Source organism: Colius striatus, chromosome Z (genome assembly GCF_028858725.1).
Source record: "Colius striatus isolate bColStr4 chromosome Z, bColStr4.1.hap1, whole genome shotgun sequence".
Lineage (NCBI taxonomy): Eukaryota > Metazoa > Chordata > Aves > Coliiformes > Coliidae > Colius > Colius striatus.
The window spans coordinates 4,089,341-4,112,763 of record NC_084790.1 but is presented as its reverse complement, the minus strand read 5'-3'; the positions used below and the strand labels follow the sequence as shown (position 1 = coordinate 4,112,763).

General features: G+C 57.8%; 1 protein-coding gene across 1 annotated transcript; it reads left to right on the top strand.

The window, feature by feature from the left end:
• The first annotated feature begins 370 nt into the window (after nucleotides 1-370).
• On the top strand, nucleotides 371-22,849 carry STARD3 (StAR related lipid transfer domain containing 3). The gene is made up of 15 exons (XM_062017934.1): nucleotides 371-425; nucleotides 6,591-6,858; nucleotides 10,087-10,164; nucleotides 10,395-10,472; nucleotides 10,566-10,619; nucleotides 10,725-10,842; nucleotides 11,954-12,052; nucleotides 13,122-13,177; nucleotides 13,970-14,062; nucleotides 15,940-16,002; nucleotides 16,997-17,092; nucleotides 17,943-18,022; nucleotides 18,542-18,646; nucleotides 20,514-20,607; nucleotides 22,181-22,849. Exons 2-15 carry the CDS (start codon nucleotides 6,655-6,657, stop codon nucleotides 22,283-22,285), a joined length of 1,323 nt encoding a protein of 440 aa, XP_061873918.1. The 5' UTR covers nucleotides 371-425; nucleotides 6,591-6,654; the 3' UTR covers nucleotides 22,286-22,849.
• The last annotated feature ends 574 nt before the right edge of the window (nucleotides 22,850-23,423 follow it).

Genomic DNA, 23,423 nt, shown 5'->3' with positions numbered 1-23,423 from the left:
CTCTCCCCCCACTGACACCCCCCTCCCACGGGGAATGGTCTCTCCCACCCCACTGACACCCCCCCCAGGGGAATGGTCTCTCCCATCCCACTGACACCCCCCCCCCCCAGGGGAATGGTCCCTTTCCCCCCCTCTGCCCCCCACACGGGGAATGGTCTCTCCCACCCCACTGACACCCCCTCCCACGGGGAATGGTCTCTCCCACCCACGGACACCCCCCCCAGGGGAATGGTCCCTCTCCCCCCACTGATACCCCCCCCCGTGAAATGGTCTCCCCCGCCCCATTGGGCCTGTCCGCCCCCCTCGCTCCCCCCCCGCGGCCCAGCGATGGTCGGCTCCGGCGCAGCCTCGTTCAGGCGTTTCGCTTCCGGGGTCAGAGGTGTGGCGGTGTCCTTCCGGCGGGGCCCGGCACCGGGCGGCGGCAGGTACCGGGGGGGGTGTCCGGGGCGGCTCAGCCCCGGCGCGGGGGCTCCGGCGGGGACTGTCCGCGGGGGCGGGGGCGGGGGCGGATCCTCCGGTGCACACGCTCTCTCCCCTCCCCACCGCCCCGGTTTTACCGGCGGGCCCCGGCTGTCCGCGGCCGCTCCCCGGCTCTGGGCCGGGCGGAGCTGAGCCCGCTCGCACTGAGCACCGCGGGGCTGTTCCCCCGCCGCCTTTAAAGCCGCTCGGTGCCCGGGCATGGGCGGGGGGGCCGCCGGGCCGCGGCGGGGGAGAGTCGATGGAGAGCGGAGATACGGGCGGCTGAAAGCTTTGCCAGCTCTAATGGCCGCGATAAGGCCGCTCCTCCCCGGCAGCGGCCTCGGGGGGCTTTTAGGGATGATACGGGTTCAGGAAACCTTCCGGCTCCTCCGGAGAGGAGGAGGAATCCGCTCCTGGCCAGGGAGGCTGTCAGAGAGGCTCACCGGGGAATGGAGAGGCTGTCAGAACGGCTGGTGGGATGGGGGAGGGCCGATTGAGGCTGCAGGAGGGCTGATGAGGGGAGTCACAGGGGCTGTGGGGGGTCAGGGGGGCTGTTGGGGTGATGGGGAACCACAGAGACTGTCAGCAGTCCCGGCACTGCTCTCCTGTGCGTTTGGAACACCCTGCAGTGATCCTGGATCCAGCCCTGGGGGACTGCCAGGCTGCTCTGGGCATAGGGGCTTGTGTCAGCAGTTGCCACAGCCATGTCCCTCTGCCTCGGGGCCAAAGTCTCCACAAAGACTCTTGAGCTTTGTCCCTCTTCCACTAGGAGCTGATCCCCTGGTGCATAAGAGGTGTGGAAGGATATCCCTCTGTGGCTCTGTGTGGCCGTCACAGCCCTCAGAGATGCTTCTGCTGTGCCAAAGGCAGCATGAAGCCTCTCCCTGGGTGTAGAGCATCCTGCTGTGTGCCACAAAACCCGGTGGTGGCTGTGTGAGATGTTGGGGGAGAGCCAGGATATGGCTCCGGGGCTGAGCCAGGGAGAAAGACAGGACGCTGTGGGGTTCCAGGGGTGGCTGGAGATGTGTAGGGGCAGAAGGATGGTCCAGAGAAGTGCTGGCTGAGCCACCCCTGTCCTGGTCACAGCGAGCAACAGGAGCTGCCATGCCAGGAACCCACTTCCTCAGCAGGGCTTATGGAGAGACAAAGGGATTGGAGTGGAAGCAGGCAGGGCTGGGCTGTGCTGGCTCCAGAGAAAGGCATGTTTCTCCTCAGAGTCCCTGAGTGATGGGGGCTAGAAGGGCTCTCCAGATCTCACCCAGCCCAACCCTTTGCTAAAGCAGGTTCCCCTCGCTCAGGGTGCACAGGGACGTGTCTGGGTGGGTTTGGGAACCTCCTGAGAAGGAGCCTCCACACCCTCCCTGGGCAGCCTGGGCCAGGGCTCCCTCACCTCAGCACCAAACAAGATTCTCCTCCTGTTCCAGTGTAACTGTTTGTGTTCCAGCCTGTGCCCATTACCCCTTGTCCTGTCACTGGAGCCTTTTAGTGCTCAGTGAAACACCCACAGTCAGTGTCTCTGACAGGCCCCTTCCCTCTCACTCCCCAGGTGGTTTCTCTCTTGGTGCAGTGTTTGGTGCCAAAGCTGTAACTCTCAGCAGAGGTGACATGAGAATTAGCTGTTGAAGTCATCACGTGAGCTGAGAAGACACATTAATAGGAAGTGTGGGGGGAAAGGAGAAGCCATGTCACAAGATGGAAAGGCTTCTTGCTGTAAGACGTGTCATTAACATGCAAATGCTGATGGGGAGCTCGTGATTTGAATCTGAAAGCTGAGAGTGGAAGAGGGTGACAGACACCGGGGAGGGGGTGACACTGGAGCCTTGCAGGGACGGGATGTGCCTCAGCACAGCTCCTGGGTGCCTCTCTCTGCTGGCTGTCAGTGTTTGGCTGCTTGGGCCTGGGTGTTGGTGCTTGGGCTTGTCCCAAGAGTGTCACTGTCCACCTCTCCTCACTAGAAGGGGCACGAACACTGTGGGTTTCTCCACACAGGCTGGGGCAGGGAGGCTGGAGAGCTGCCTCTGGGGAAAGGAGCTGGGAGACAGAGCAAGGAGACAGCCCAGAGCCTGATGAGCGTTGGGCCAGGGCCAACTGTGTGATGTAGCCCAAGGGCAAGTGCTGGGTCCTGCCCTTGGGTCACAGCAACCCCAGGCAGTGCCACAGGCTGGGGCAGAGGGGCTGGGAAGCTGCTGGAGGGAAAGGGCCTGGGGGGGTTGGTGCCAGCAGCTGAACATGAGCCAGCAGCGTGCCCAGGGGGCCAAAAAGACCAAGGGCATCCTGGCTGGGATCAGCACTGGGGTGGCAGCAGGAGCCAGGACAAGGGATTGTCCCCCTGTGCTTGACTCTGGGGAGGCTGCAGCTCGAGGGCTGTGTTCAGTGCTGGGCCCCTCACTCACTGCCACAGGGACATTGAGGGGCTGCAGCATGGCCAGAGCCGGGCACTGAGCTGGGGAAGGGCCTGAGCACAAGGGTGCTGGGGAGGGACTGAGGGAATGGGGGTGTTGAGCCTGGAGAAGAGGAGGCTGAGGGCAGACAGGAGCACTCTCTGCAGCTCCCTGACAGGAGGCTGTATTGGAGTGTTAGGGTTCATCTCTGCTCCCAAGTTAGAAGTAACAGCACAAGAAGAAACAGCCCCAGGTTGCACCAGGGGAGGTTCAAGCTGGATCTGAGGAGGAATTTCTTTGCTGCAAGGGCTGTTAGGCATTGGAATGGGCTGCCCAGGGAGGTGCTGGAGTCACTGTCCCTGGAGGGGTTTCAGAGACAGGGGGATGTTGCACTGAGGGACATGGGCTGGTGGTGGATAGTGCTGGGACAGAGATTGCTCTCAGTGGTCTTAAAGGTCTCTTCCAGCCAAAATGATGATTCTGTAAGAGGAAACAGGCTCAAGTTGCCCCAGGGGAGGTTGAGATTGGAGCTGAGGAAGAGCTTTCTCCCTGAGAGGGGTGTCAGCCCCTGTGCCAGGCTGCCCAGGGAGCTGGGGCAGTGCCCAGCCCTGGAGGGATCCCAAAGCTGTGGAGCTGAGGTGCTGAGGACCATGGGTCAGTGCTGGGCTGGGCAGGGTGAGGGCAGGGCTGGGACTGCAGCAGCTTCAAGAGCTTTTCCAGCCAAACCAGTTGCATCATCCTATGGTTCTTCCACATTCACTTCCCAGTGGGGCTCATGGGCATCACCTCAGCCCTGCAGCCCCTCTCTTCTCCCAGTTCCTCCTCAAAACAGCAGGAAAACCCCAAATCTCAGAGTCTCAAGACCCCCCTCTTTTTATGTTTTTTGAACCAGGGCAGCTCAGAGAGGTGCCTGGCTGCCCCTTTGCGACTGCCTTCCTCTCACCCTGGCTGTCCCTGCAGCCCATTGTTGGCTGTCACAGCCACGAAAGCTTTTCAGAGCCCCTGAAAGCCGCTCCGCTGCGGGTGCGGAGGATGCCTGGATGCATAATACAACACCCAGGTGCTCAATAATTTATCTGTCACCCAGAAAAAAAGGCACACTTCTCCACGCTCAGCTCCAGCCCCTGCTCTTGAGCTTTCTCAGAGCAGCTGAAGGAGCCTCATCTGGGCTTTAAATATTTCTGCCAAGCCCCGTCGCTCTGAAGGTAAAGCCCTCGTGGTTGGTTCTGCCCCAGATGCTGGTTCTCTGGGTGGGGGTTGGTTTGGGATGGGTCTGCTGCTGAAGCTGTGTTAAAACCTCATGGGAGAAGTGGGTCATACGGTGACTGGCAGGGGCTGGGCGAAAACATCCCTGCCAGGGGCTGCCAGTGGATGTGTGGCTAGGTTGGAGAGCAGAGCTTTCCCCTGCCTGCCTTCCTGCTGCTGCGTGTGACCCTGGTGTCACACCCCTGAAGCGAGCAGGTTCCTCTCAGGTGGGCTCCTGAGGCTTTGGGGTGTGCTTTGTGCCAAACACAGCTTTGCATCTGCTCCAGGGGGCTCTGGGATCCTGAGGATTGCTCATTTTCAGTCCCCGAGGTCCCTTTTCCTGTTGCTGTGCCGTCCAGTTGTGGGCTCCCCAGCTCCAGAGGGACAGGGAACTGCTGGAGAGAGGCCAGCACAGGGCCACCAAGATGATCAGGACCTGGAGCATCTCTCTGATGAGGAAAGGCTGTCTCTGTCACTGCAGAGTGGCCCCAGGGCGTGCTCGGCACCGGGGCAGGGGGAGGGGAGAGCGGAGCCGGCAGCGAGTCTCTTGCAGGGTGATTTTAAACCGCTGTGAAAGTTCTGGAGGGGGGTGGGGGGCTGCCTAAGTGCAAAGTGGTGTCGGAGAGAGGAGGAGGCAGCCCGTGTGTGAGGTGATGTATTATTTAGGGCTCACAGCTGTCTGTAACTTTGCTCGGTCCGAGGCGGGCCCCTCGCTCGGCGCAGCCCAGGGCCGCGGGTGGTCGCGGCTGATCCGAAGTGACATGTCTTCCAGCTCCTGCCGAAGTGCCTCCGAGAGACACTCGCAGGGACTTGACAGGAGGCCAGCTTTGTTCCCTCCTCAGCCTCGCTGCTCCCTGGGTACTGGGAGGCAAAAATAACCACTGCTGCAGGGACCCAAAACGGCCCAAAATCGGGCTGTGCTCAGCTCTTGCAGTTGTCCTGGCTCTCAGCGGGGCTCAGCAGCAGCTCTGGCTTTGCCTGCTTTGTGGATTGACCCTTCCCACAGCTCTTGGGGCTTTTTTTTTTACCTCAGACTGGCTGCAGCCTCCTGGTTGTTGCAAACGTGACCTGCTGCAAGCAAACAAACCCCCCTCGGGTCCCAGAGGGTGCAGCAGCTAATGAGGGGAAGAAAGCTCTTTTCTTTCAGAGGCAGAACGTCCTTGAGCAGGAGGATTTTGCAGAGAAGGAGTTTGCCATGGGTGACTGGGAGGTGGCAGGGCTGGGGACTGACAGCTCCCTGGCCTGACCTGTTTTGGCAACCTCTTCCCTTGTTTGTCTCCAGCGTGTGTGCTTGGTTGCGCGTCCTTAGCACAGTGGCCTCCTTGTGTGGCGCTGACGGAGAGGAAAAAATGGTCATACAATGGTTGGCACGGGCTGGGTGAAAACAGCCCTGCCAGGATCTTGTACTCAGGGGCTGCCAGGGTTGGAGAGCAGAGCTTTCCCCTGCCTGCCTTCCTGCTGCTTGCACTCGCTCAGGGTCAGGTGTGTGACCCCTGGCATCACGCTCCTGAAGGGAGCAGGTTCCTCCCAGACGGGCTCCCGAGGCTTTGAGGTGTGCTTTGTGCTAAACACAGAGCCTCTGGGTGCTTTGTATCTGCTCGAGGGGGCTCTGAGATCCTGGGGATTGCTCCTTTTCAGGCCTCCATGGAAACACCGTGGGGGTCAAGAGGGACAGGGAAGTGTGGGAGAGAGGCCAGCACGGGGACACCAAGATGATCAGGGGACTGGAGCATGTTTCTTACGGGGAAAGGCTGTGAGATCTGAGGCTGATCAGCCTGGAGAAGGCTGAGGGGGGACCTCATCAATGCTGAGAAATCCCTACAAGGTGAATGTTAAGGAGATGAGGCCAGTGTTTGTTCTGTGGTGGCCAATGACAGGACAAGGGGTAATGGGCACAGTCTGGAACACAGAAAGTTCCACTGGAACAGGAGGAGAAACTCCTTTGGTGCTGAGGTGAGGCAGCCCTGGGAGGGTGTGGAGGCTGCTTCTCAGGAGGTTCCCAAACCCACCTGGACACATTCCTGTGCCCCCTGTTGGAGGGGAACCCGCTTTAGCAGGGGGTTGGGCTGGATGAGCTCTGCAGGGCCCCCACCATGCTGAGATTGTGGGGTCTCTGTGGGGTTTGCCATCTGCTGCTCTGGCCGCTGGCTGTAGCCTCCAGCTTGGCTCACTCTGCTGCCAGCATCTTCTGGGTGGCTGCCTCTGGGTCCCAGTGACACTTGCTGGTGGCTCCACAGACCCACTGCACCTCTGAGCCTTTAGCAGCTGATTTCTCCTTCCCTGCAGTAAGGAGAGGGAGGGAAGGTGACCATGAGGTGGGCCCTGGGTGTCTTTGCTTCAGAGAGGGAAGCTCACTGGCAGCCCAGCATTAACCTTTTCCCGCAGGAACTGTCTAAACCAGGCAGGAGCTGATGAAATCAACAGATCTCATCGGACCAAACAGAGCATTTGCCTTTAGAAGGGGGAATCCAGAGACCTGAGGGTCCCCTTCGTGTCTCCCCACAGGTGACGCACCGACTTGGCAGATGTTGCCCCGACTGACGTAGGCCCCAAGTCTCTTGGGCTGAGGATGAGCAAGCCCACAGACCTGGAACGAAGCCTCCCAGCCATTGCCTCCATCAGCACCTCGCTCTCCCACAGCCAGGGCTTCTCCCCCTACTGCTACTTCTCTCCAGAGAAGAGGAAAGCCATCTCGGATGTGAGGAGAACCTTCTGCCTCTTCGTCACCTTCGACCTGCTCTTTATCTCTTTGTTGTGGATAATCGAATTGAATGTAAGTTGAGGGAAACAAATCCCTGGAGCCTTTGCCCTTTTTAAGTGCTTTTACAGTTCAGCTCCCTCTGCCTTAATTGCTGCCTTTCAGAAGTCTTGGGCCAAGTCTTTGTTTGTTCTTCCCAGCGCGCTGCTGATCTGTTGCTGGCTGAGAAGCCTCTGCTCAGGCAATGTAAACTAAAGTCCAGCTCAGTTTCCTGCAGCCAGCCTCTGTTGTGGCTGCTCAGGGTCGTTACCACAGTGTTTTGTAGCTCCCTGTGTTGGAGCATAACAAAATCTGGGGCCCTGTGGAATCCCCCCAGGTCGAGCATTTCTCTCCTGCTCCCCTTTGCCTTAGAAGGAAAAGCAGCTGCCGCCTTTGCTGCTGTGCTGGAGGAGCTGGGTAGGATGTGTAGACCCTCCCTCTCACCCACCCAGCTGCTGGGCAGAGACAAAAGGGCCTTTGAGCTTTGCTGCAAACACTATTCTCAGCTTCTGAAAGCAGGAGGGGTGCTGCTCCTCTGGTGAAGGGGAACACGAGGGGGTTGGCCCTCCCCGCAGCGCTGTCGTACCTGCGTTTGCTCACTCTCAAGGACCAGGGAAATCCAGTTCATTTACCTCAGTGCCCTCGGGTCAAAGTTACTCCCTGGGCTTTATTTTGATTGTATTTTTGCCTGAACTGGTCCCAACTGGTTTCAGCTGTGCTGGTGACAGGTTTTGGGCATTACATGTCCTCCCAGGGAACAACCTGAGCAGAGAGACCAGATGAAGAGATAGACCTCAGCGCTCTTGCCTGTAGCCCTGACAGTGTCTGGCCTTTATTTATCACCACTGAATCCTGCCCTCACTTAGCAGCTCTTATCTCTACCCTGTTTATCTCCTGAGTGTCTGCACTTAACAGATTGTCTCAGCCAGCAACTCCCTCACCCTGCACGGTCTCTAGAGCCTGAAGAGACCCCCGGCCCCCCCTCCCACTGCTTAGGAAAAAGCCTCTTCCAGCCAGCATTCCAGCCATGCCAATGGTGGCCCTCACACTCAGCTTGCACCCTGGCCTCCTGCTCCTGTCCCTCTTCTCTGGGCTCTATGGAGAAGTGCTGTCTACAAATCAAACCCTCCAGCACCCGGGGACATAATCCCCCAGCGCGGTCACCAGGGTAATTCTGAGCTCAGGTCTTGCAGGTAGCCATTAATAAGTGACTAACTGCTGATATTTGGGGCCCGAGATGAGATGCTGCATATTTAAAGCTATTAGGAGAGCTTATTTGCCTAGTTATGAAGAGCAACGATTTTTTTATATCATGACTAATGCTTTTTTTATCAAACGGTTTCCTCCGCTGTGAGATAAGCTGAGCAAATTGGCCCATGTTAAATGTCTGCTGCCTGCAAGCTCTAACCAAAGGCAGAGAAGATGCCTCAGATGGTTCTTCTCCCTCGTTCACAGCAGTGGCCTGTATTTAAACTGGGGGGAAAAAAAGCCACCACCTCCCAAAAATCATCCTCCAAAGCTTTCCCTGCGCCTCGTTCCTCCTGCAGTGGAGTCACGGGGTGGGGAAGAGGCTTTCAGTGGTGGCTCAGCAAAGCTGCCTGGCACGAGGCCTGGAGCTACAGCTCAGATCAAGCTTTGCCACCCCTCTCCCCTCCTCTCCCCTCCCTGAATATTCAGCACCAGCCCTGACCTAGAGGGACCGTTTCCCGATGGCTGCCTCTTCTGTCCTTGGCCTGTCTGACAAGAGGGTGCCAGGACATCAGGCTGCCAAGAACTGGCCTGAGATCCACCAACTTGTTTCTCCCAGCTCATCAAACAGCTGTCAGCCCATACCAGCTCCCAGGCCAGCTGGGCTGAGTTCAAACCAATAGCCTAAAGGTAAAGCATTTGTTCCAGTTACCTGAGCCATCCTCTTCCTCCCCCAATCCAGGCTCTCGAGAGCAGGATTTGTGGTGTCAAAAGAAACAGGGCTGTCTGGCCCCCACATCACCTCGGGGTGAGGCACAAGAGCTATCCTGTGGGCTTTTTCCACACTCCCACACAATACCCCAGCAAGTGGTTTTATCTCTTTCAGATTCCCTTGCAGCCTCTCTGTGTCTGTGCATGTCCCTCATTCTACTCTCCTCCCTCTTCCCCTTTGCACATTTGAACCATTCCTCCCTGGGATTTCTCCAGCTCCTCGCTCCCATGAGCCATGGAGGGGAGGAAAAGGGTCCCCTCAGTGCTTTGAACAGCGAGGACGGGTGCAGCTGGGATTCCATCAGGTTGCCAAGTGACCCCCAAGAGCCCTCACATGTTTTGTTGGCCCAGCTGTGGGAGGTGCTGTGTTACTGAAGGTACTGGAGAAGCAGTTTCTTGTGGATTTCCTTTTTTTTCCCCCTGTACTTTCTCCAATGAAGCTGAAGTCTGTCACCCAAAGGAGGTTCTGCCCTGGTGAGGGCTCATCTGGAGTCCTGTGTCCAGTTCTGGGCTCCCCAGCTCAAGAGGGACAGGGAAGTGCTGGAGAGAGGCCAGTGCAGGGACAGCAAGATGATCAGGGGACTGGAGCATCTTCCTTATGAGGAAAGGCTGCAGGAACTGGGGCTGATCAGCCTGGAGAACAGAAGGCTGAGGGGGAACCTTATAAATGCTGAGAAATCCTTAAAGGGCAGGTGTAAGGAGGTTGAGGCCAGTGTTTGTTCTGTGGTGGCCAGTGACAGGACAAGGGGTAACGGGCCCAGGCTGGTACACAGGCAGTTCCACTGGAACACGAGGAGAAGCTCCTTTGGTGCTGAGGTGAGGGAGCCCTGGCCCAGGCTGCCCAGGGAGGGTGTGGAGGCTCCTTCTCAGGAGGTTCCCAAACCCACCTGGCCACGTTCCTGTGTCCCCTGATGGAGGGGAACCTGCTGTAGCAGGGGGTTGGGCTGGAGGAGCTCTGTAGGGCTCTTCCAACCCCCACCATGCTGGGAGTCTGGGATTCTGTGAAGCGGTGGGCACAAGCCAGAGGTGTCCAACAGCACTTCAGCCTGTGCAGGCTGTGATGAGCTCAGCCAGAAGAGCAGCTTTTTGGTGTTACAAAGCTCTCCTAGGTGGGAACCCTGGGTGAAAGGGGCTGTTGCATCCTCCCACAGTCCCGCCCTGGCAGCCGAGCCCACACTGTGCCCACACAGGTGTTAATGTGCCCGATGCACAACCCAGCCCACTGGGAACCTCAGCCACCTTCTCCCTACCATTCCTTTCTTCTCAGGGCACTCAGTAACTTTCTTCTTTCCTGTCTCCCCTCAGACCAAGGATGGCATTCGGAAGAACCTGGAGAACGAAATCATCAAGTACAAATTTAAGACCTCGTTCTTTGATATATTTGTGAGTATCCCAAACAGCCACAGGGGAGGAAACAGCTTTGGTGCTCATGGTGGTGGGGCTGGGTGAAACAGGCAGGTCACAGCCCATCCTCTTGCAGCCTTGACCCCGTCCATCTCAATGCCGAAGTCCAAGGGACCTGGGCTCGCCACCAGGTCCTCCCAGCAACCTGGCAGAGGGCCCAGGGCAGTGCCTAAGTGTCGATGGCTTTCTGGTTTGTGTTTTTCTCACAGGTCTTGGCTTTCTTTCGTTTCTTTGTGCTGCTGTTGGCCTACGCCGTCGTCAGGCTGCGCCACTGGTGGGTCATAGCGGTAAGGAGGCCGTTCCTGCTTTCCTGTTTTCAGGTTTTCACCCTCTGATTGGGGTTCTCAGGGATCTGAGAGACACGACGTTTTCTTTTTCAGGTCACTACCCTGGTGTCCAGCGCCTTCCTGATTGTGAAGGTTATCCTCTCCGAGGTCAGTTCCCTTCGGCTCACAGGGGATTACTTTGTGATGCTGCTGTTTCCCCCTTTGTTAAAGCTCCCTCTGGTTTCTGCCTTTTGTGGGTTTTTTTCCACACAGCTTCTGACCAAAGGAGCTTTTGGCTATTTACTCCCCATTGTCTCGTTTGTCATCGCTTGGCTGGAGACTTGGTTCCTGGATTTTAAAGTCCTAACTCAGGAAGCAGAAGAGGAACGCTGTGAGTATTTTGCTCCCCTCTGGTAGGAGTTTGGCAGATGAGTTTCCCAGGCCTGGGGTTTCTGCTGCCTTGGCAGCACCTTGACAGATATGACATTTATGGAGAACTGATCTCCAGGCTGGCTGTGATGGTAAGTGCCTGACTCAGTTCTCTTACGGTACACAAGTCCCTTCAGGGGGAGAAAATACCAGCTTATGAAAAGCACCTTTTAATTGAGTGAGGGGGGAAAAAAAGGTGCCAGATTCCCCAGTGTCTGGATCCTGAAGCCAGATGTGTTGGAAACAGAACTGACCTCTGCAGCAGAGAGAGTGTTTCGAAACAGTGGGACAGGATCCAGAGGGACACTGTTGGGCTCTCCTCCCTCCCTGGCTGTCTGTCTTCAGGTCCAGGCTGGAGACCTTTTGGTCCCAGCCATGTTCCAGGGGCGTGGCGTGAGTTACGGGGTGTGAAATTTTACAGTCACTGAGGTCAAACTCGATGGAGATTGAGTCTGACCTAAGGCATGAGAAATTCCCCTTCAGTTCTGGGCACCCATAACTTCCAGGGATCCTTCTAGGGAGCTGGATGCTCAGCCTGGACTGGCACAGGCTGCCCTGTTCCTAAAGTAGCAGCAAGAGTTCGTCACTCTCCCAGACTTTGACAAAAGGGGACTGGGAAATGGCACGGAACTGAAGAGATATTTGTCAAGTGGGGCTTGATCAGAAAGCCACTGACTGACTGGAAAGCACCAGAGGATATTTGGGTCTTGCAAGGAAGCTTTAAGATGAAAAATGATCAAGTGTTTAATGCCTCTATTGGATTAGGCTCAGGTTCCAAATTGCTTCCAGGGGAAGCTCTTATTTAATTAGATGCTTAATCGCCTTTGGATTTGACAGGCAGAAGAGCCCATTGATCTCCATGCAGATAAAATGTCTCAAAACAAAAGATGAGGCAATAGGAGCTGAAAAGCTCGTGGGCTGGCTGGTGTCAGCTCGAAAAGAGGAGCTGTGTCAGGAAAGAAGTGGCTGGGAGCGGGGGTTGAGCAGTGCTGGATGTGGTGGGGGCCTCAGCACCCCTTGAGCTGAAGCAGTGGGTGCTGTACGAGCGTAAAACCTGATGCTTTGGTTTGCAGGGTACCTGGCAGCCCAGGCTGCAGCCTCTCGTGGTCCCCTGCTCTATCCTGGAGCCCTTTCTGAAGGGCAGTTCTACTCCCCACCAGAGTCCTTCGCAGGTGAGATGTCCTCCTCTGCCCTTCAACCCGCCCTGCTTCCCTCCTGGCATTCCTCTTGGGTCTCCTCACCTCCAGAATCCCCTCCCACCCTGAGCTCTGTCTCATTATCCCAGCCCTTGGCAGTGGTGGGTACCAGGGCTGCCAAGAACTGAGGCTGCAGAAGGGGATGCCCTCTCCTCAGGCTGGGGCAGGAGGGTGCCTGCCTTCAGCTCTGGGGGAAACTGGAGCCTTTGGGGATGAAATGTCTAGGCTGTGGCTAAAGTACTGCAGAAATGCTGCCCTCAGGGTGAGGACACAGGGGTGAGTTGCCACAAGCAGGTGAGAGGCCTCTATCAATGCTGAGAAATCCCAAAAGGGTGGGTGTGGAGAGGATGAGGCCAGTCTTTGTTCTCCGGTGGCCAGAGACAATGGGCACAAGGTGGAACACGGGCAGTGACATTTAACACAAGGAGAAACTGGTTTATTGTTGAGGTGAAGGAGCCCTGGCCCAGGCTGCCCAGGGAGGGTGTGGAGGCTCCTTCTTGGGAGGTTTCCAAACCCACCTGGACGCGTTCCTGTGCTCCCTGAGCGAGGTGAGCCTGCTTTAGCAGAGGCTTGGCCCCCACCATTTGGAGATTCTGAGGAGAAGAGCTGCCCTATGACACTGTCTCTGGGACCTCTTTTGCTCAGGAGTGAGGGGACAATCAGCCTGAGCAGTTGTGTGAGTGCAGCTAACACCCATTTCATGCTCAGCCTTCCCCAGAGCAGAGTGGGGCTCAGGTCATGTCAGGCTCACCCCCGCTGTCCCTCCGTCCCCACTGACATCCCTTCCTGTCAGACAGGGTATGGGGATTGGACTCGATCTCAGGACAGGGTTACAGTGGCACAGGCTGCCCAGGGAGCTGGGGGAATCCTCAGCTCCTGGAGGGATCCCGAAGCCGTGGAGCTGAGGTGCTGAGGGCCGTGGGTGAGTGGTGGGCTGGGCAGGGCTGGGACTGCAGGACCTTCAAGGGCTTTTCCAACCAAAACCATTCTGTGACTCTATGTAGGCTCTTTGTCAGCTGTGTGTTAATTCTGTGCTTCCCCTCAGGGTCAGACAACGAGTCAGACGAGGAGGGTGCAGGGAGGAAGGCATTGACAGCTCAGGTAAGCAGAGGCTCTGTGGCCCATGGCCAGCTGTCCCTGCCCAGTGGCTTTGGGCCAACTCAGGGCTGTGGGAGCCGCTGACAGCCCTGCAGCCCTGTCAGGGTGCTGCACCTGCAGAGCCCCAGGGGCTGATATCCTCCAGTTCACAGCTTTCTGTACTGGGGACACTGGCTGAGGAGCTCTGGCCACATCCCTCTCCCTGTTGCCATGGGCCCGGTGGCATCGTGACCACCACAGGACGGGGGTGCCTCTGGGTAACACCTGACACTACCCCCCACTTCAGGTCTGTGTGTTCCCCACAGGGAGGTGAATCTGCCTCCTCCCTGTCCCTCTCTCCCCTTCCCTCCTCACCCACACACTGGGCACTGCCTCATCCCTCCCCGCTGAGCCATGGCCGCGTGGGGCCATCCTTTGCCTCCCCCAAGCCTGACTGGCCACAGGCCACTCCAAGCCCTTTCTCCAAGTGGTTCTCCTGCTGTTCATCCCCAGCCCTCCCAGGCCTGGCAGCCTACAGAAGGAAGCCCTTTGCCTCCTGGAAGCCCTTACGTTTAAGGCAGGAGGGCTCACTGATAGACGCAGCTGGTGTGTGTGGACACGAGCCAGGGTGGGGAGCGTGACTCTGAGCTCCCAAAACGAGGCCTCTGTGACCCAAATTAAGAGATTGCTGCAGTGTGGTGATGGGAGCTCTCCCCTTTCTCTCTGCCAGCCCTGGGAGTGGGGGATAGCAAGCCACACACACGCTGTTCAGCCCTTCAGCAAAGCCAGCTAATGAAATTCTCTCCCCTCTCCTAGGAGAAAGAATATGCCCAACAAGGCAGAGAAGCGATGGAGGTCGTGGACCAAATCCTTGCCCAGGAGGAGAACTGGAAGTTTGAGAAAAACAATGCAAGTGTCTGTGTCTTCCCCCCTCCCCCCAAAACCCCTTCTGCCAGGCAGTGCTGCTGCAGAGAGCACGGGTGGCTTCAGAAGCAGGAGGAGAGAGGAGGCTTTGGAAACCTCCTTGCGATGGGAGAAATTAACGAGCGTTACAATTACCTGATTGAATTAGGAGTCTCGTCCAGTTCGGTTAAATGTAAAATGCCCTCTTATTTAATTAGATGTTTAATTGCCTGCCTGTCTGACAGGACACAGCCCCTGGCTCCTCCCTCTAGAGCGTGGGTGCAGGGGTCTCACGTTGGGGTGGGGAGGAGTGAGGACCCAAAGGCCTCTTGGCTGAGCTCAAGGGCCCCATTGCCACAGCCTAGGGTCACAGGATTGATTGGTCATAGGACCTCCCGACTCCCTGGGCAGCCTGGCACAGGGGCTGACACCCCTCTCAGAGAGAAAGTTCTTCCTCAGCTCCAATCTCAGCCTCCCCTGGGGCAACATGAGAACGTAGCTTCTTGTCCCACAGCCTTTGAGCATCCTGGGGAGACCAAACCACAGTGGGGCTTGGCCTTTCTGGCCAGCTTTGGCCCAGGTGGGAGCTGGGGAGAGTGGGGCACAGGCTGCTCCTCCCATCCCAAAGCTGTTTGTGTCCCCAGGACAGGGTCCTTGTGGGTGCTGGTGTGGGAGCCAGGGATGTGTCTCTGCTGGACGTCCTTCCGTCGCAGCCTGGCTGAAGGGTCTGTCTGCAGGGGCACCTCTGGGCCCTGCCCTGCCTCTTTCCTCATCACAATGGTTCTCTCCCTGCCCTGCAGCAGTTCTCTGGGTTACTTAAAAGCTCCTTGCTCTCCCCAAAGGCTGAAGAGCAAGGAGCAGGGTCTATGTCACCTCAAAACCAACATTGCTTTCTGCTTGTGGGCTTAAAACACAACTAGGGCGAAAGTCCTACAAACTGCAGTCTCATCTGGTGTTCAGCATTCCCCTGTCAAGTGATCCATTGTCTGATGCCAAACTAGCTGGGCAGATTGTTTTCTTTATCCAAAGGGGGATGGATTTAAATAGACTAATCAGAGTTTAACACAGGGCTAATGATGAAAGGTTATCATCTGTCCATCCCCAGCCCCTCCAGGGAGGCTCTTCTCAGATGTAGGTAACAACAGCAGTGTTGGCAAACAAACCCCTCTCCTCTTCCCTGGGTGTTGGTAGCTTTGCTACAAAGGGAATTTGACCTTGACGAGGAGTTTGCAGCCTGGCATGGAGCGGATTCTTTTTCTGTCTCCTCGCTGCTGCTGCTCTGGAGCTTGTTTTGTCGATGGGGATTTGTGCACGAGCATCTGAAACAGGCTGAGGGCTGTTCCTGAGCCAGGGTCACTGCTGGAGTGGGGGTGTTCTGACACTGAGAGGGTCATCTGGGACAGGGCAGGATGGCCCCCATGGCCTCTGCAGAATGTACCCTAGATACAAGCCATAGATAGAGCATCTCTGTGAGGAGGAAAGGCTCTGGGACCTGGGGCTGTTCAGCCTGGAGAAGAAAAGGTTGGGGGGGGGGGGCTTACCAGTGCTGCCCCTAAAGGGTAGATGTCAGGAGGATGAGGCCAGTCTTTGTTCTGTGATGGCTAGTGACAGGACAAGGGGTAATGGGCACAAGCTGGAACACAAACAGTTCCACTGGCACAGGAGGAGAATCTTGTTTGGTGCTCACCTGAGGGAGCCCAGGCCCAGGCTGCCCAGGGAGGGTGTGGAGGCTCCTTCTCAAGAGGTTTCCAAACCCACCTGAACACGCTCCTGTGCCCCCTGATGGAGGGGAACCTGCTGTCACAGGCTGGATGAGCTCTGCAGGGCCCTTCCCACCATTCTTGTCTCTCACCTGAAGCTGACTTGTTTTATTCCTTGCACAGGACTTTGGGGATGTCGTTTACACTTTCGAAATCCCTTTCTATGGCAAGACCTTTATTTTAAAGGTAAGAACCATTCCCTGGTTGCCTCCTTTAAGTCTGTGTGGTACAGTCAAAAGAGCCAATGCTCTGCTAGGAGCCATGGCTCAGCTTCTGCTCTCTCCCCTGGCCCTGGCACCTGGGTCAGGCTGCAAAACGCTCTCTCTTTACTTGAGACAGATGAACCGCACCACACGCTCTGGGGAATCTCTCCAGGAAAGCCCCTTGGCTGGCAGACAAACTCCCCAGTAAATAGGCTGAGCCCCAGTCTCTGCTGGTAGAAGTGGGAGCAGGTGACTCCAAACCTTCCTTCCAACCTCAGCATCTAGAAACTAATCTGACCAAGGAGGCTAATTGGAACTAATTGCCAGCAAGACCAGGGCTGGGAGTACGTCTGCTGCTGCCTTGGCATGGAGCAGAGCTGCTGGGGGGAGTGCCACACTCCCTGCCCTCTCACTGGAGCTCCTTGGCTGCAGCCCATGCTTTAATGAAGCATCACTGCTGCGGTGCCTTTTCTTTGTTCCAGTGCATATGTTGCCTCGTTGGCAGGAGCCAGAGCAGCTCCACGTTGGAGAGGGAAAGCTGGATGGGTCCTGCTTTCCTGCCTGAACTGTTTGCCTCCAAAGATTCCCCCCACCTCCCATCCCAAGGGGATGTGAAGCATTGATGGCTGGCTTGTGCTGGAGCTCAGAAGAGCTTGTCAGGCGCTTCCTGAAGTGATCCAAGCAAGGGGAGAGGAGCCAAGACCTGTCCATGTTGCAGACAGACAGACACTTGCCCTCCCTCACACGGCCCTCAGCACACAGTGGCTGCTGAAACCAGAGGCCTGGGCTGTCCTCTGGGCCCCTATCTGTGCCCTCGGGGTCCCACAGTGGCAGAGGGGTGACAGCCCTGGTTTTACCACCTCTGCTCCCTTCCCACCTTATCCCCCTCTTTCTTTGTCATCTGCCCTGTGCTCCTTAAAAACAACCCTCCCCGAGGGGAGCAGGGGCCTGGCTGAGTGCTCTGCCTCTCTCCTCAGGCTTTCCTCCAGTGCTCTGCTGAAACGGTTTACCAGGAGGTTATTCTCCAGCCTGAGAAGATGATCCTGTGGAACAGAACAGTGGCAGCTTGCCAGGTGAGCGTGCTGGACAAAGATGGCTTAATCACAGGAGCTCCTTGGAGCGGAGAGTCGGAGCTTCTGGATCCAAGAGCGGCTGCAGGAGCTGCCCAGGTCCTCCCGCGGCACCGAGGCGTTCAGACCCAGCCAGGGGGTCTGAGGGCACTGTGGTGGGCAGCTGCACACGTGTGCCCACCCAGGAGCCCAGGAGGTGGGCAGGGGTTCAGGCCAACTGCCTGCTTTTGCCTGGGAGGGTTGGGACGTTTTGTGCTGGCGGTGCAATGACTGTGTGTGTCCCCTCGCCCCCAGAGCAGGAGCCAAACCTCTGCGTCCTCTGCCAAAGCCCTCAGCCCCCTCAGCCTTGGGTCAGCTGCTGAAGGGCCTCTGAATCACAGAATCATTACATTTGCAAAAGCCCTTGAAGCTGCTGCAGTCCCAGCCCTGGCCTCACCCTGCCCACCCCACCGCTACCCCACGGCCCTCAGCACCTCAGCTCCACGGCTTTGGGATCCCTCCAGGGCTGGGCACTCCCCCAGCTCCCTGGGCAGCCTGGCACAGGGGCTGACACCCCTCTCAGGGAAACAGTTCTGCCTCTGGTTGCTTTGAATCCTGCTCCTTTTTGAGGAGGATCCATTGTCTCCAGTGACAGGACAAGGGATAATGGACAAAAGCTGGAACACACAAAGTTCCACTTAAACGCAAGGAGAAAATCCTTTGGTGCTGAGGTGAGGGAGCCCTGGCCCAGGCTGCCCAGGGAGGGTGTGGAGGCTCCTTCTCGGGCCCTTCCCACCCCCACCATTCTATGATTCTGTGATCTGCAGGCACACAGTGGAAATCTCTCTCCTGATTTTATATCCCCCCTCCCCAGATCTTGCAGCGGGTCGAAGACAACACGATTGTCTCCTACGATGTGGCAGCCGGGGCTGCAGGAGGGGTTGTTTCCCCAAGGTGGGTTTCTTCTGCTCTCTGTTTTATACTGAGCCCTTAATCACTGTTCTAAAACACAGCAGGAGGCAAAACTGGCCATAGGAGTGATACACCCAAAGGCCAGGAGCCTCTCCGGGTCTCCTCCAAACATTTCTGCTGGGAATCAAGAGAACCACAGAATTGTTTGGTTGGAGAAGCCCTTGAAGCTGCTGCAGTCCCAGCCCTGCCCTCACCCTGCCCAGCCCAGCACTGACCCACAGCCCTCAGCACCTCAGCCCCACGGCTTTGGGATCCCTCCAGGGCTGGGCACTGCCCCAGCTCCCTGGGCAGCCTGGCACAGGGGCTGACACCCCTCTCAGGGACACAGTTCTGCCTCAGCTCCAACCTCAACCAGGGAGCTTTAGACCTAGTGCAATTTGAGGCTTTTTCCTCTTGTCCTAAGAGACCTAAGAGCCCCCCACACCCCTCTCCTCCCCCTGCTGCTGGCATAGCTCTGCCCCAGCCCTGGGGGCACCTTTCAAAGCCCTTTTCTCCACGTAGGGATTTCGTGAACGTGCGCCGGATCGAGAGGAGGAGAGACAGGTACATTTCCTCAGGGATGTCGACCACACACAGCCTGAAGCCTCCTGTCTCCAAATATGTCAGGTAAGAGGCAGATCCTACTTTCTTCTCACATTGATCTGACTCCACACAGCCTTTTCTTCAGCTTTAGGGCAACCAGCCTTCCGAGATGAACACCCCGCTGTCTTTTCTGGCAGCGTTGGCAGGAAAGCTCATCTATTTGTGGAACTAAACCTTGTTCTTCCTCCCTTTTGTTCTAAGACACTCTCGGTGCGATTCGCTGTCTCTCGGGCGTTTCCCACTCAGGGGAGTGGAGGTGGAACAGCACAAACCCTCCCTCCCCCCCCCTCAACCTGCATCCTGTTTATGTAACACTGAATTCCCAACCAGGGCCGAGTGCCATTTCGGAGGGGCCAATAAACAGCTGAGCGAGGCTCAGCCTCCCGGATGCCTTTCCCTTCTCGGAAGCAGCGCGCTGTGAGAAGAGAGTCCCGGGAGGGTGAAAGGAGCTGCGTCAGGGCTGGGCCGGTTCCCAAAGCGGCGGCGGGGGCAGTGGCCTCTCCCCCTTCCGCCGGGCTACTGGTGGGCTGGGCAGACTCGCCCCTCTCCAGCACCGAGCTCCACCTCCTGCAACAAGGACTCCTTGTGCCCGGGGCTCAGCTGAGCTGGTTCCCACACACGGGCTGCGCATTGTTGTTGTTGGTTTTGCTCATCGTCTGGTTGAAGTAATTGTCTTTTCAGAGCAATTGCCGTTTTCACTCGGAGCTGCCTCAGTCTGTTTGAGAACTGGCGACTTCAGGGACTTGGTGGGGGGAGGAAAGGCCCTTTTTTACAAGTGTAGGCAGCAAAAATAGCTTGTTCCTCAACAGGGAGAGGGGGATCTGGATTTGGGCTCTGTGTGTGTGTGAGCACAGCTCTCCTCCTTATGTCAGATGGTGCCAAGAATCAGAGAATCAGAGAACTGTTTGGTTGCAAAAGCCCTTCGAAGCTCCTTCAGTCCCAGCCCTGCCCTGACCCTGCCCAGCCCACCACTAACCCCTGTCCCTCAGTGCTTCAGCTCCACGCCTTTGGGATCCCTCCAGAGCTGGGCACTTCCCCAGCTCCCTGAGCAGCCTGGCACAGGGGCTGACACCCCTCTCAGAGAGAAAGTTCTTCCTCAGCTCCAATCTCAGCCTCCCCTGGGGCAACATGAGAACGTAGCTTCTTGTCCCACAGCCTTTGAGCATCCTGGGGAGACCAAACCACAGTGGGGCCTGGCCTTTCTGGCCAGCTTTGGCCCAGGTGGGAGCTGGGGAGAGTAGGGCACAGGCTGCTCCTCCCATCCCAAAGCTGTTTGTGTCCCCAGGACAGGGTCCTTGTGGGTGCTGGTGTGGGAGCCAGGGATGTGTCTCTGCTGGACGTCCTTCCGTCGCAGCCTGGCTGAAGGGTCTGTCTGCAGGGGCACCTCTGGGCCCTGCCCCACCTCTTTCCTCATCACAATGGTTCTCTCCCTGCCCTGCAGCAGTTCTCTGGGTTACTTAAAGCTCCTTGTTCTCCCCAAAGGCTGGATCATCAATCTAAACCATCCTGAGACTCAATCTAAGCCTCCAGAAGCATCTGGGGGCTGAAGTGGCAAAGCTCCCTGTCCTTGGGACGTGCTGCTTGGCCTTCATTTCCCCAGGGTTGTACTTCCAAAACCTCTCTGTGGCAAAGAGCTTCTGTGGCCAGGCTGGCACGGTCTGGGGGCAGAGGCCACCTCTCCACCAGCTGCCCTGGCACCTGTGGGAGAGCTGCCCTGCCACGGGTGCCCACAGCACACCCCTTCCCAGCCCCTCAGGGGCTGCTGGGCTCTGGCCCTGGTTGCCAGGCCGTGGGAGTAGCCACTGCTGTGACAGCCAGCACGGGTTCGAGTTTTGGGGGAATTTCAGCCACCCCCCCCAGCTCTGACTCTGGTGCTTTTGGTTCCTTTCAGGGGTGAGAACGGCCCCGGAGGATTCATCGTACTGAAGTGTCCCACCAACCCCCGGCTCTGCACCTTCATTTGGATCCTCAACACAGACCTGAAGGTATGGAAAGCTGATCCTTTGGCCACAGCCTGGCCCTGGCAGAGCTCCCATCCCCCGTGGACTCTGCATGGACCAAAGTGCCTCCTTAAAGCAGCTTCTGCCCCAGAGGGCCTCAAGCTTTGCTGATGGAGCTTCAATACCACCCAAAAAAATCCCCCTCTGCCTCCCTGAGGTTGCCCTGGTATGAGGTGAGGAGGTTCTTTGGAACCCTCCCCTGGGGTTTCACATCCCTGTGTGTGGGGCTTTATCAGGGGAGAGGGAGGGGGAGGATTGTTTTTATCCTCTTTGGCACGTGTGAAGTGGTGTCTGGCTGATGGGGTAAGTGACTGACCACCATGCACAAACCCCTTGTCCTAAACACAACCACCCTAGGGAGAGGCCTCTGGGCCATGGAGGAGGACCCAGAGCTGAAGCTCTTTGCTCGTGGCCCCACAAAGGGCCCCGGGGTCGGGTGGCCGGGGGAGAGGAGGCAGGGGGAGGGAGCAGAGCTGTCCCCAATCCCTTCCTCCGCTGAAGGTTGACTTGGTAACGGCTGCAGCAGTGAGCACAAAGGCTCCATTCATCTGCTCTGCTCCCTCCCACGTCCCTCCCTCCCTCCCCACCAACTCCAGCAGCTCCTGTTTCCCTCCCCAAGCGCTTCTTCCCTCAGAGCAGGGCCAGATCCCTGCACCCCTTGGCAGCAGGGTTGCCTTTACCTTGGTGGCTCCAGCTCCTGTGCTGCTTCCCCTCCCAAGCTGGGAGGGTAACAAACCCCTTTGGTGTTGTGCAAAATGAGTCTGAGAAAGGAAAAAGACACTTCTCATGCTGCCCAGGCCAGGGAGCACTCACCCACCCACCAACCCCTGCTGCTGCAAGAAATGCTGAGCTATTAATAACCTGCCTGGCCACAGCCTCCACCATCTTCCTGGAGGGCTCTGCTCCTGCCCAGAGCCCTCTCCTTGCTGTTTCCTCTGGCCCTGAAGTATTTATAACCTATGGCTCATCCCTTCCTGCATCCAAGGGCGAGAAATACCCACGTGTGTGTGTCTGTGTATGTTTGTGTTTGCGTCCATGCTGGAGCTTTCACGGCTGAAATGGTCCCTGGACCAACAGTCTCACCATCTCCTGTCCCCCACATCGCAGAGAAAAACTGCTCCAGGGAAAAGCTTCTCTGCCCCCTGCCCTGGAAATGCCTCGAGGCAGGGCAGGAGGCTTCCTCCTGTGGCCCCCTCCCCACCCCCCATTGCCAGCCCCAGCGCTGCCCCGGCCCTGCCCCCAGTTCCCTTCCCCCGCAGAGAGGAGGGGGATGATTTTCAGCCTCTCCCCGAGGCTGAGCCGTTGGGGTTGAGTCGTGCCAGGCTTTTTCTTTTGAGAGATCACAGCGTTTTTTGAGAGATCACAGTCACCCTTCTCTCTCCCCGTTTCAGTTCCAGTTCCTCCCCCCGGAGGCAGCTCTCCTCAGCGCTGCCCTTGACATCCCTCAGCCCAGCCTGATGCCTTCGGCTTGGGGTGGAGCTCAGCCCCAAAACACAACCCCTTCCCCCACCAACAACCCCACAGGTGCTGCCCCTGACCCCCTTCTCTCTCCCCCCAGGGTCGCCTGCCCCGGTACCTGATCCACCAGAGCCTGGCTGCCACCATGTTCGAGTTTGCCTTCCACCTGCGGCAGCGGGTCAGCGAGCTCTCGGGCAAGCCCTGAGCACTGGGGACCTGCCCTCACGGGACATTCCTCTGCCCCTCCTCTCCTCTGGGGTGGGGAGGCATCTGGGGACAAGCACCTTGTGGCCCCCAAAGCTTCCCCAGGAGAGGCCACCCCTTACTAATGGCACTGAGAAAAGGTTGGGGGAGGCTCAGCCCCTTCTCACACCGCAGTTTCCCCTCTGCAGGATCCTGAAGCCACTGACTGACATGTGCCAAACACACCCCCCCATCTGCCCTCATCTAGATCTGTCCCCCCCACCCAGTGCCACTCACCCAGAGCTGGAGGGGCTTCTCTGTGCCCCTCAGACCTCCTGAACTGGGATTTGATGAGAAGGAGGGGTGGGAGGAGTGCAGCTCTGTCCCCTCCTGATGCAGCCCCTTGCCTTCCCCCCGCAGGAGGGGACAGGGGAGGGGTCCCATGACCCTTTGAGTGTTGTTCCTAATCCTTTGGGCTGCCCTTAACCCCTGACCCAGGGCCCTGCCTGAGCTCGCTCGCCCCTGGCCCGCAGCTGCAGGCAGAAGCAGAGCTCAATTTACCTGAACCAGAGACTTTTCTCCTTTTTGGGGGGTGGTTTTCAGGTTGGGAGGGGGTGTGGGGGCGGCTGCACTTTCATCCTACCTGTGAGCACTGAGGCTGCTTCTGTGCTGGAGATGGAAACCATGTGCAGCTGCCCCCACACACGGGGGGAGGGGGGAGGGGAGTGCCCACACTGGGCCCCCCCAGGCTCCTTGCCCCCCAGCCTGGGGATCTGGAACCCCCCTGGGCTTCCTGCTGCCTGTTCTGGGGATATAGACCCACCCCCCACGGAGCTCTCTGCCTCCTGTTCTGGGGATGTGAGCACCTGCTGCCTCTCTGACCCCTGATCCTGGGCATCTGGAGCTTCCCCCTGCCCCCTCCCACCTTGGACTCTTTATTCCTTGTTTTGGGGATCTGAGCCCACTCTCTGGGGTTCCCCCTGGGCTCTTTCCCTGTGTTCTGGGGATCTAGGCACCTCCTAACCTCTCTGCCCCCTATTCTGGGGATCTGGGCACACCCCTCCACCTTTCTGACCCTCATTCCTGGAGGTCTTGGTGCCCCTCACCCCAGACTCCCTGTTCTGAGGATCTGGACCACCCCCCCTGGGACTCTCTGTTCT